The sequence below is a fragment of the Ranitomeya imitator genome, chromosome 9 (assembly GCF_032444005.1).
Source record: "Ranitomeya imitator isolate aRanImi1 chromosome 9, aRanImi1.pri, whole genome shotgun sequence".
NCBI classification, from domain to species: domain Eukaryota; kingdom Metazoa; phylum Chordata; class Amphibia; order Anura; family Dendrobatidae; genus Ranitomeya; species Ranitomeya imitator.
Genome location: NC_091290.1, coordinates 44,672,853 through 44,685,393, shown reverse-complemented (window position 1 = coordinate 44,685,393; position 12,541 = coordinate 44,672,853). Strand labels below are relative to the sequence as shown.

Below are 12,541 nucleotides of genomic sequence, written 5' to 3'. Positions count from 1 at the left end.
TGCATAGTAGTCATCATTTTACTGATTCCGAGTAACCCCATATAGAGTTTAGCTGTTCTAATAGGATTTTCCTGACATTTTAAACCAAAAGTCATAAACAGCTGACAACACAGCAAAAGGATCTCATTATTAAAAGTCATCAGTCAGAAGAAGGTTGCAAAAAATCTCCAAGGCATTAGATAAATCATGGAAACTGTGAAGACGTCATTGAGAAGTTGCTTAAATTTGGCACAGCCGTGATATTACCTAGAATTAGACGCCCCTTAAAAATTTATGAAAAGACCAAAAATAAAATTGGTTCAGGAGGCTACTGAGAGGATGGCAGGATGGCAGCAACATTGAAGGAGCTGCAGGAATATCTGACAAGTACTGGTTGTGTACTGCATGTAACAGCAATCTCCCGTATTCTTCATATGTCTGCCTTGTAGAGTGGGGGGTGCAATATGGAAGCCTTTTCTTACAAAAAAAAAAACATCCAAACCCAGCTATAATTTACCAAAACTTACAAGTCTGCCAAAATCATGTGAGAAAATGAGTTATGGTTCGATGAGACCAAGGTGGAACTTTTTGAGCTTAATTCCAAAAGGTATGTTTGGCACAAAGCCATCACCAGAAAAACACCATACCCACAGTGAAGCATGGTGGAGGCAGCATTATGGCTGGGGGCTGTTTTGGCGGCTGGAGTACCTGACAGTGGCCATTACACAGTGTGTGGCGCTGTGGGGCTCCACTCTGTACATACCCAGGTGCTGATCAGTGGCGGTGCCGGGTGTCAGACCCCCAATCTCATATTGCTACGGATCGCTCATCATATACTGCATCCATGACATATGGTCACCCCGCCTTGTTATTTGTACGGAGGGGCCGTAGTAGCTGCCCGTCGCTCGCTGTCATGTAGGGGAATTATATAATGTATCCTGTGTCGTGTTTGTGTTACAGAAGTCACGGTGTCCAGCGTGGGCGCCCCCGGGGACAATGTTTTCACCACATCAGTGGCCAGCACCGCCACTCTGTCCGATCACGTACTGGTGAGTATTTTACTTTATAAATAAGCAATAAACCTACAATCGAAAAAGAAGAAACAAATCAGAAAAAAAAAACACTCAGCGATGTGTCTCTTGACATAACGCACCCGGCGTCACTTACAGGTGCTGTCCTGAAATGTAGCAAAACTCGCTGCATGCATTACTAAAGAGATCTGTTAGACCTGATGGGGATGCTGGCTTTGCTTTGAAAGTGTATGCTAATTTCCACCCTCCTAGGATGAATGACAGCTCCTCAGTGTCCCTCCTGCCTGCCGAGATCTCACACTGCTCAGTACAAGCTGCCGCTGTCAGTCAGTCATTCTGGGTGGGTTGGGACTGAATACTCTTGGATTCATGAGCTATTTCATGCTGTAGCTGGACTCCTCTTGGTATCAGAATTATACAACCATTCTAACACAGTAATACACCAGTCTCATCAGGTCTATGTATGCAGTTTCCATTGTGTAATCAGCTGACAGATTGACTCCATAGAGTATGTGTCACTATTCTTAATGTTGTCTTTCATAGTCACTAGTAGTATTCTCCATGGTAGAACAGCTCTGGACCATAAGGCTGCATAGAGGACGTGTGGCACCGGCCGTACTGTTATCTTTACATATATATTGCAGGCGGAGAGAGCGTCCCTTCAGATTGGAGACAGCCTGAGTACAGAGAAAGCCACGCTGATCGTGGTGCACACTGATGGCAGCATCATGGACGCCCAGAATATTAAGGTGCCAACCTCCTCCATGACGCCAGGTGAGCGGACGGATGACGCTCTCATCAATGTTGACTGCTTGGATACTTTATTTCTTTGCCTATGAGACTGTCGTGGTCGGGTCAGGAGCCCCCCTGCCGGTATGTGCATCGCAGTCCCTTCTAGGACCGTAACATGAGGTGTAGGAGTTACCATTGTAGCCACTGATCATTGTAGCCCCCTAACATGCCCGGTACATGCCTCTCTCCTTAGGGGGTGTTCACACTCAGCTTTTTATTGGGGATTTTTATGGCAAAAAAATTGCAGACATTTGTAGGTTTTTGATGCTTTTTTTTCCACTTAACTGATTCAGGGAGCAAATTTGGAACATTTTCCCTGCTGAAATATGTGAATGATTTCAGCAAAGCATCACAAAGATAAGCATCGAGATACAGCAGTTATTCCATGGCAGTTAGTCAGGGCAGGAGTCAGGCAACCCACACTCTGCTGTCCCTTCTATTCATGTGCTTTATTCCTATCTTCCTATGTTCCCTTGCAATCCACATTCACCGCCCAATCCCCCCTCCATCACGACTCATATACATCAGCTCCTCTCTCCTTCCCTCTCCCATGTACAGCTCCCATGCACTTCTCACCTTCCTGAAAAACCTCAGCCCATCTTACCCAAACACACTGCACAAAAAAACTTCTTACAATTCCAAAAACTACTTGCTCTTTATCTTCCTACTCCTACTGATTTCAGGGGACATCTCCCGCAACCCTGGTCCACCATCCTCAACCCCTACCCTACCTCACATCGAAACCTTAATAATCTTACTAATATTATTTGCACTCCTTCATCTCCTTCTTTTAATTGTGCCCTTTGGAATCCACGGTCTGTATGTACACAATTACTTTCTGAAAAACTCTCTTAATCTGTTGGCCCTCACGGAAACCTGGATTCAGGATTCCGACACTGTCTCTCCTGTTGCCATTTCCCATGGTGGCTTACAATTCTCACATTCCCCGAGACCCACAAACAGACCTGGTGGTGGAGTCGGCATACTTCTCTCCCCACAATGCACTTTCCAGGTCATCCCCCCCCAGCTCCATCACTCTCATTCCCTTCTTGTGAAGTCCACACCATCAGGCTCTTCCGTCCCCTCTCCCTCAGAGTAGCTGTCATATATGGTCCCCAGGCTCGCCCACCCACTTCCTGGACCATTTCTCTGCCTGGCTGCCACACTTCATGTTCTCAGAACTACCAACCCTTATCCTGGGAGACTTCAACATCCCCACTAACAGCCCCACTTCCACATCTGCATCCCAGCTTCTATCACTAACCACTTCTCTAGGCCTCTCGCAGCTCTCAACCTCTGAAACACACACAGACGGTAACACCCTGGACCTGGTCTTCGTCTGGCTCTGTTCAATCTCCTACCTAGATAACTTACCGCATCCCCTCTCTGACCACAACATTCTATCCTTCACACTCACAATTCCTCGCCCACCCCAGCACTCTCCTACCTACCACACATTCAGAAATCTACATGCTATCAACCCTCACACACTTTCAGACTCCTTACACTCATCATTGTCCCCAATCTCTTCTTTTTCCTGTCCTGATCTGGCGGTACATCACTACAATGACACTCTTAGAAGCACCCTGGACCAAGTAGCTCCCATCACCCTCAGAACCTCCAAACACAGAGTGAAACAGCCCTGGCTCACATCGCAAACCCGATTTCTCCAGCGATGCTTTAGGTGTGCTGAATGCTTATGGAGGACAACTTGCACACCAGAAGACTTCATACACTTCAAATTTATGTTAAAAACCTATAACTCTGCCCTTCACCTCGCCAAACAGTCCTACTACACCACCCTGATCTCCTCACTATCCAATAACCCCAAGAAACTTTTTGACATCTTTCACTCCCTCCTCAGGCCAAAAGCACAAGCCCCTATCACAGACATTTGTGCTGATGACCTGGCCTCCCACTTTATAGAGAAAATAGATAACATCCGTCAGGATATCCGCTCACAATCACCAAGTTCAGTGACTCCCATCCCTCCCTGCATCTCCCCTGGCTCACTCTCCACATTCGATCCCATCACAGAAGAAGAAGTCTCCAAGCTCCTCTCCTCTTCTCGTCCGACTACATGCACCACCGACCACATTCCCTCACATCTCCTCCAGTCTCTCTCTCCAGTTGTCACAAGTCACCTAACTACAATCTTTAATCTCTCCCTCTCCTCTGGCATTTTCCCGTCCTCCTTCAAACACTCTATTATTACTCCATTACTAAAGAAACCCACCCTCGACCCATCCTGCACAAACAACTACAGACCGGTCTCCAATCTCCCCTTCATCTCTAAACTCTTGGAGCGCCTGATATACTCCCGCCTTACCCGTTACCTCTCCACTCACTCCCTCCTAGACCCTTCACAGTCCGGTTTCCGCCCCCTACATTCGACAGAATCTGCACTAATCAAAGTGACCAATCACCTTCTGACAGCAAAATGTAACGGTGACCACTCTCTGCTCATTCTCCTCAACCTTTCTGCAGCTTTCGACACTGTTGACCACCCTCTCTTACTCTCTAGGCTCCAGTCACTTGGCATTAAGAACACTGCTTTCTCCTGCTTCTTTTCCTATCCTTCTGACCGCTCCTTCAGTGTTCTGTTCTCTGGCTCCACTTCATCTCCTCTTCCTCTCACTGTCGGGGTACCTCAGGGCTCAGTCCTTGGCCCCCTTCTCTTTTCCCTCTACACGGCCCCAATTGGACAGACAATCAGCAGATTTGGCTTTCAGTACCATCTTTATGCTGATGACACACAACTATACACGTCATCCACTGACCTTACCCCCCTGTACTACAGAACGCCAGTGACTGTCTGTCCGCAGTCTCTGACATCATGTCCGCTCTCTATCTGAAACTCAACCTCTCCAAAACTGATCTTCTTCTGCTCCCGCCATCTACTAACCTCCCTAAATCTGACATTTCCCTCTCCGTGGGTGGCACCATAATAACACCCTGGCAGCAGTCGTGCTGTCTGGGTGTTATGTTTGACTCCGATCTCTCCCTCACCTCCCATATGCAATCTCTTGCCCGCTCGTGCCGCTTACACCTAAAGAACATCACTAGAATCCGCCCTTTTCTCTCCATGGAAACAACAAAACCCCCCATTGTCGCCCTGATCCACTCCCGCCTGGACTACTGCAATGCTCTATTAATTGGCCTCCCCCTCACTCGACTTTCCCCTCTCCAGTCCATCCTTAATGCAGCAGCCAGGGTTGTCCATCTGGCTAATCGTTACTCGGACGCGTCTGCTCTTCGCCAGTCATTACATTGGCTACCCATTCATTTCAGGATACAATTCAAAGTACTTGTTCTCACTCCCAAAACTCTCCACAGTGCGGCACCCCCTTACATCTCCTCCCTCATTTCTGCCTATCGGCCTAACCGACCGCTGCGCTCTGCAAACGACTTTCGACTAAACTCTGCACTAATCCGTACCTCCCACTCCCGACTCCAAGACTTCTCCCGTGCTGCGCCAATCCTCTGGAATGCTCTACCCCAAGATATTAGGACCATCCAAAATTTGCACAGTTTTAGGTGCTCGCTCAAAACACATTTGTTCAGAGCGGCCTATCACGTTCCGTAATCAAAGTCATGTTATGTTTGTGTGTGTGTAGCCCATTCACTATCCCCATCTACCCCCCACTCCATGAAGATGGCTGGACCATCACTGTAAATACATCATTGTAAATACACACCTGTACTTTGTATCTCCCCCACCTCATTGTAGAGTGTAAGTTCTCACGAGCAGGGGTGTCTTGTGTTGCTTTAATTATTGTATTGCTAACGTTGTTACTTATGACTGTTGGCGGAATATGTTGGCGCTATATAAATAAAGATTATTATTAATAATAATAATTAACATCTTGCTTTTGTGTGCTCTGAGAGGGGAAAGGACAGCGCTGCGCGCCTATAGGAGCCTGCACCATTTATCAGGCGGAAGCTAATTTAACATTTTAAGATGTTTTTATTGTATTTTGGATTCTGCTACGAGTTTATTACCAGAAAACTCTTATGTGAACAAACCCTATAGGGGGACACTCCGGATGCCCCTCTGCCACCTGATTCTGCACCTCTAAACGCTCAGTATTTAGTAGACACAATTTTGCAGCGCATCCTGTAAATGTCGTCATCCAGGCACCTTGTCCCAGAATCGGGTTTCCTCTTAGTTCCTCAACTGCAAAAGTAATAACGTTCATAACGTCAGACTGTACCCGGCCTGATAAATGCACAAAGTCCTGCCAGAGGTCATACGTGCGGTGTCTTAGCCCTCTCACCACAGGACGTTTCTTATTTCTTTTTTGCGTTTTCGATTTTTCCTCCCCTTCTTCCAAGGCTCTCTCTCTCCCCTTCTCTCTCCCCCACTCTCTCCCCCTCTCTCCCCCTCTCTCTCCCTCTCTCTCCCCATCTCCCTTTCTTTCTCTCCCTCGCTCTCCCCCTCTCCCTCCCTCGCTCTCTCTCTCCCTCACTCTTGCTCCCTCTCTTTGTCTCCCTCACTCTTGCTCTCTCTCCTTCCTTTTCTCTCTCCCCTGCTCTCTCTCCCCATCTCCCTCTCTTTCTCCCTCTCTCTCCCTCCCCTCCCTCACTCTCTCCCTCTCTCCCCATCTCCCTCTCTTTCTCTCCCTCACTCTCTCCCTCTCTCCCCATCTCCCTCTCTTTCTCTCCCTCACCCTCTTTCTCCCAATCTCCCTCTCTTTCTCTCCCTCGCGCTCTCTCTCCCCCTCTCCCTCACACTCTCTCTCTCTCTCTCTCTCTCTTTCTCTCCCTCACTCTCGCTCCCTCTTTCTCTCCCTCGCCCTCCTCTCTCCATCTCCCTCTCTTTCTCTTCCTCGCTTTCCCCCTTTCCCTCACTCTCTTTCTCCCTCTCTCTCTCTCTCTCCCTCACTCTCGCTCCCTCTCTTTCTCTCCCTCTCCCTCTCTCCCCATCTCCCTCTCTTTCTCTTCCTCGCTTTCCCCCTTTCCCTCTCCCTCTCTCTCCCAATCTCTCTCTCCCCCTCTCGCTCCCTCTTTCTCTCCCTCGCTCTCTCTCCCTCTCTCTCTCCCCCTCAGTCTCGCTCCCTCTCTTTCTCTCCCTCGCTCTCCTCTCCCCATCTCTCTCTGTTTCTCTCCCTCGCTTTCCCTCTCTTTCTCCCTCTCTCTCCCTCACTATTGCTCTCTCTCTTTCTCTCTCCCCCTCATGCTTGCTCTCTCTCTCTCCGTCACATTTTACACTAAGTAGCTTCCATTTATTACTTAAAGTTGTCTTCTTATTCTTCATTACTGTACTATGGACTCGTAAAGCCTGACATCACAGTTTGCTTTTGTTCCTTCTTTTTATTTCCAGCAGGTGGCGCTCTTTTACTGTAATCTTAGTTATTCTGTGCAGGAGCCTATTGGATGATTAAACGCTATGATCCGAGATCATCGCAAGTGACGTTTCCAGTGTATATGAACCATCCTATAAGTAGAGTCTGGTCGAGGGAATATCTGCAGGAAGTTTGTATATTCTCCTTGTGTTTGCACTGGTTTCTTCAGTCTTTGTACAGCGCTGCAGTATATTGTACCTATATAAATAAACTGCTTCATCACTCAGAATACAAAATTACTAATAATAAGAGTAAGAGTTTTTAAATGAGGATTTAATCGTTTTTTTTACTGCAAGACTGAATATTCCTGTATACATTTGGTGCATAAATAGAAGTTCCAAGACCCTTGAGCAAAAGTGTTATCAAAGGTCAAGTTTTTTTATATTAGTAATAGTCAAAACCTGTGCTCCAGTCATAGATTGGTGGACAGCGCTGCTGGAGTCAACCACACTTTTGGGGTAAATACACCAGGCCACACTGAACCCGCTTCTCAAAAAGTTGTAACCTTGGTAAAAGTTTCACACTATCATCACTGTCCCCATTGGGGCTCACAATCTATATTCCCTATCAGTATGTCTTTGGAGTGTGGGAGGAAGCCGGAGAACCAGGAGGAAACCCACGCAAACACGGGGAGAACATACAAACTCCTTGCAGATGTTGTCGTTGGTGGGATTTGGTACCAAGAGCCCAGATCTGCAAAGCTACAGTGCTAACCACTGAGCCACCATGCTGACCATCATACAGTGCTAACCACTGAGCCACCATGCTGACCATCATACAGTGCTAACCACTGAGCCACCACACTGACCATCATACAGTGCTAGCCACTGAGCCACCACACTGACCATCATACAGTGGTAACCACTGAGCCACCACACTGACCATCATACAGTGCTAACCACTGAGCCACCACACTGACCATCATACAGTGCTAACCACTGAGCCACCATGCTGACCATCATACAGTGCTAGCCACTGAGCCACCACACTGACCATCATACAGTGCTAACCACTGAGCCACCATGCTGACCATCATACAGTGCTAGCCACTGAGCCACTGTGCTGACCATCATACAGTGCTAGCCACTGAGCCACCATGCTGACCATCATACAGTGCTAGCCACTGAGCCACCACACTGACCATCATACAGTGCTAACCACTGAGCCACCATGCTGACCATCATACAGTGCTAGCCACTGAGCCACCACACTGACCATCATACAGTGCTAACCACTGAGCCACCACACTGACCATCATACAGTGCTAGCCACTGAGCCACCACACTGACCATCATACAGTGCTAACCACTGAGCCACCATGCTGACCATCATACAGTACTAGCCACTGAGCCACTGTGCTGACCATCATACAGTGGTAACCACTGATCCACCATGCTGACCATCATACAGTGCTAGCCACTGAGCCACCACACTGACCATCATACAGTGCTAACCACTGAGCCACCATGCTGACCATCATACAGTGCTAGCCACTGAGCCACTGTGCTGACCATCATACAGTGCTAGCCACTGAGCCACTGTGCTGACCATCATACAGTGCTAGCCACTGATCCACCATGCTGACCATCATACAGTGCTAGCCACTGAGCCACTGTGCTGACCATCATACAGTGGTAACCACTGATCCACCATGCTGACCATCATACAGTGGTAACCACTGAGCCACCACACTGACCATCATACAGTGCTAGCCACTGTGCTGACCATCATACGGTGGTAACCACTGAGCCACTGTGCTAATCATGGTGAAACAGAGCAGCCTGTAATGAGGCAGGTTTTAGACTCCCTCAGGCATTCAGTACTTAGTAGAGCTAAAAATGGTACAAAGTAAAAAAGACAGCAAATATATAAGATTACAGATCATTATTCCTTTCTTCCGCAGGCTCTGATGGGTCACCCGGCTCACCGTCCCCGGGATCAGAGAAAGATGGCACCAGGTACAGCTGGGATCCCTCGGCCTATGATGACGAATTACCTGTGAGGTGTCGTAACATCAGCGGCATCCTGTACAAGAACCGCTTAGGATCGGGTGCGTGGTGTCACAGGACTCCGGAGTTGAGTCCGGCTTTATTTGAATATTATAGGGTTAAGATGGTGGCGCTAAGGCTTGGTCCTGATGAGAGTTGCTGGCCAGCTGTGGGGGTCCTGAGGGCGGCGTACCTCTGCTATATATGTGTGTGATCTGACAGGGGGCAGAGGTCGCTGTGTGAAGCACTCGGATGGCTGGTACACGCCGACTGAGTTTGAAGCCATTGCGGGCAGAGCGAGCAGCAAAGACTGGAAGAGAAGTATCCGCTACGCAGGAAGACCTCTGCAGTGCCTGATACAGGTAACACCCAAACCCTATCCGACGTCGTGTTTAAAGGGGCTCACATCTGCTGCAGATGACGTTACAACCCCATGTACCTGACGAGCCGCGTGCACACCTGGCAGGTATTGTGCATATGTCCTATTAATTACCATAGGACACGAGCGCAGTCCCTGATGATCATACATAAGTGTCGGCAGGCATGTAAGATCGTAACGTCGCCAGCCTTTCCTACCGGACGTGAGTGGCGCTGAAAAACGCCTTTAAAAGGGTTCAACCATAAATGCAAGTTATCACCTACTTAATGCAAACATGGGGCTGCGGAGCCCTTCTCATGGGACCAGTGGGGTCTCGGTAAGTTATCCATTATCCTGAGGCCGGTGGTAATTTGTATTTATAGTACCGCACCTTAATTTCCTGTGAATCCCTGACGTGCAGTTCTTAAGAATGGAAGGAAGAGCAGCTCTGGAGCACAAGCATCTGCTCTCTAAATTTAAACTATTAGACAAAGTCAGGTGGAAACATATGGACGCAGGGACGGTTTACTTGTTTGTCAGCAGTTGTGACCAATTGGGCGGTAAAACCGTGTTAAAAAGTCGTGGTGTGCTGATAGGATACGCTGTCACTTTAAGATGAGTGGAGGGAAACCCACCGATCTTGACAATAAAGGGACCACAGCGTTGGTGTAAAGCTGCCCACCCTGCTCTGTTTTCCCTGCATAGCCGAACCCCGGCCCCCTGCAGTGAAGTGAAAACCTAAAGTGCATTTACACTGATAGATTGCTCTTAAAAACACTCATTTCATGATTATTTTGACGTGTAAACAGGCTGACATCACCCAATGAATGAGCAAAATGCTTGGGTGAAATAATCTGTGCAGCGCAAAATATCATGGATCTCGGCAGCACATTATCCTGTGTAAACAGCACTCATGCTGGCGAATACAATGGCAGCCTATGCACACTTAGTATTCGATTACAGATCTCTCAAAGGTCATGGTTCTCGGCAGCACATCATCCTGTGTAAACAGCACTCGTGCTGGCGAGTATATTGGCAGCCTATGCACACTTAGCTTTCGATTACAGATCTTTCCGTGGTCATCGTTTGAACACGACATATATACGCTGCACATTCGCCCTCCGCATAGTCCGGCATTGTCTACGACTTTACAGGAAGGATTTTTCTTTTAGGGAGGTGATTTCCGACAAGATGACTGTAACTGAGGGCTCATCCTCTTGTATTTCCAGGACGGCCTGCTCACCCCTCACGCTGCGTCCTGTACCTGTGCCGCCTGCTGCGATGACCTCAGCCTGGTAAGGACGGGGCAGATTGTAACGTGGCGGCAGGAGATCTTCTTCTTTGCCCCTAAATGATATGAATATGTAATTATTGGGGTTTTCTACTCCTGGGAACTCGCCTTTGTCCTCATTTCACACTCGGATTAGGCTCCATTCCCAAAACGTACGGTCCTTCAATGAAGATGATGTCACCCATCCTGCTGCTGACGGCCATGTACAGATTTGTGGGCTCTCACAATGTGCTGGTGGGCATCATCATAGCTTTCCAGTCCTTCCTCACGCACAGAATAGCAGCAGTGAAGATACGGACCGCGAGTTCTGCTGGCAAAATGTTTGTTTTCCTGATGTCCGTGTGTCCGTAAGACCCTGTTCACACGTCAGTATGTTGCATCAGTGTTTATACGCCAAAACCCCAGGAGTGGAATCAACTATAATTGAAAGATTGACATCTGTTCTGTGTTGGAGACACTTGTGACGGATGAACTGCTGATCAAGAATTCTGAAGTGTGACTAAAGCCTTCTGGATAGCCATTTTGGGCATTCCTCTTGAATTCAGCACTCTCCTCTTGTAAAGCGGCGACTTATTACTGGGGTATGCAATCACTTTCTGTTCCCCGGGGGTCAACTCTAAGACTATTTATCAGTCCTGAGAATATAGCAGTTGTTGGGCTAATCAGGGATGTGGTCCCTTCATAGTTTTTCCTGCTGCACAGGGGAACCGCCACACAGGTTCATCCAAGGGATAGCTGTGCAGGGAAAAATAAAAGGGATGGCATCTGTGGACTAACGCAATGGCTTCTTCATTCTCAGGACTGATGGCGGTTCCCTCCCCAATCAGAAAGCGATGGAATATCTTTGTAATGCGCCACGACTTTATCAGGAGGAACGCCACTTTCATTTCTACATGAAAACTTGTACTTTTGATTGTCCGAGGTGAAATAATCCAAGATCATCAGTGATATTTTCAGTGTGAAGCGCGTGAACTCTTCGGCGCTCTCGGGGGACAGCGTTTTGCTGATCTGTCAGGTTTTATCTCCGTGCCGGAGAGGTCCGTAGCATTTGGCTCCGCGCTTTTCCTTCACAAGCAATGTCAGTCTCTCCTCCAGCGCCAGATCTCGGAGGTGATAGAAGTATTGCTGATTCAGCCACCTCGTCTCGTGCTCCAAATTAGGGGTGCAAGTCTGTGAAGAAGAGTCTTCGTTCCAATGTCCTCTGGCATTTATAATCTTCTGTTTTTTGAGCTGTCACCTGCATAAAATGATGGCGGAAATGGAGAGCTATCAGACGCTGACTCGTACGCCATTGTGGATGTTACTTCATTTATTTTATTCTCCGCTTTCCCATATATCTCCATTACCTTAATATATTTTACACCTCTTGTTGTGATTTGTGGGGGTCCGAGAAGACGAAGGAGTACAAGCGCTGTTCTGAGCTCTATGCCCCTTTAGTATAAAAAGTCTTGTGCCAGAAAAATGGCTGAAACCTAAATGGGCATGGGTACTCCGAAACCGAAAAGTATACGTAGCCCTGATGGATGGACCGTCACTGGTGACTGCAGGCCACCAACATGTTATCTTTCATCAGGTCTATGGAGGTGATGTGGATGCAATTTATTAAAGGGGTTTTTCACATTTACGTGGTGTAAAAATACCAAAATTAGCATTGCTTACCCCTGTCGCACCAGTTCTGCCTCTGCACTACTGTCCCAGCTCAACCTCTGCTCATGGCTGCCCCAGCCAATCGCTGGGCTTAGCGATCAGGCCCATGT

General features: G+C 48.0%; 1 protein-coding gene across 2 annotated transcripts in view; it reads left to right on the top strand.

Moving 5' to 3' along the window:
- DEAF1 (DEAF1 transcription factor) overlaps positions 1–12,541 on the top strand; it is a 51,052-nt gene that overhangs the window by 15,203 nt on the left and 23,308 nt on the right. For both annotated transcript variants that reach the window (XM_069740408.1, XM_069740407.1), the window contains exons 2-6: positions 940–1,028; positions 1,655–1,784; positions 9,051–9,197; positions 9,358–9,497; positions 10,723–10,788. In XM_069740408.1, the coding sequence (XP_069596509.1) occupies positions 940–1,028; positions 1,655–1,784; positions 9,051–9,197; positions 9,358–9,497; positions 10,723–10,788 (572 nt within the window). The remainder of the gene's footprint in view (positions 1–939; positions 1,029–1,654; positions 1,785–9,050; positions 9,198–9,357; positions 9,498–10,722; positions 10,789–12,541) is intronic.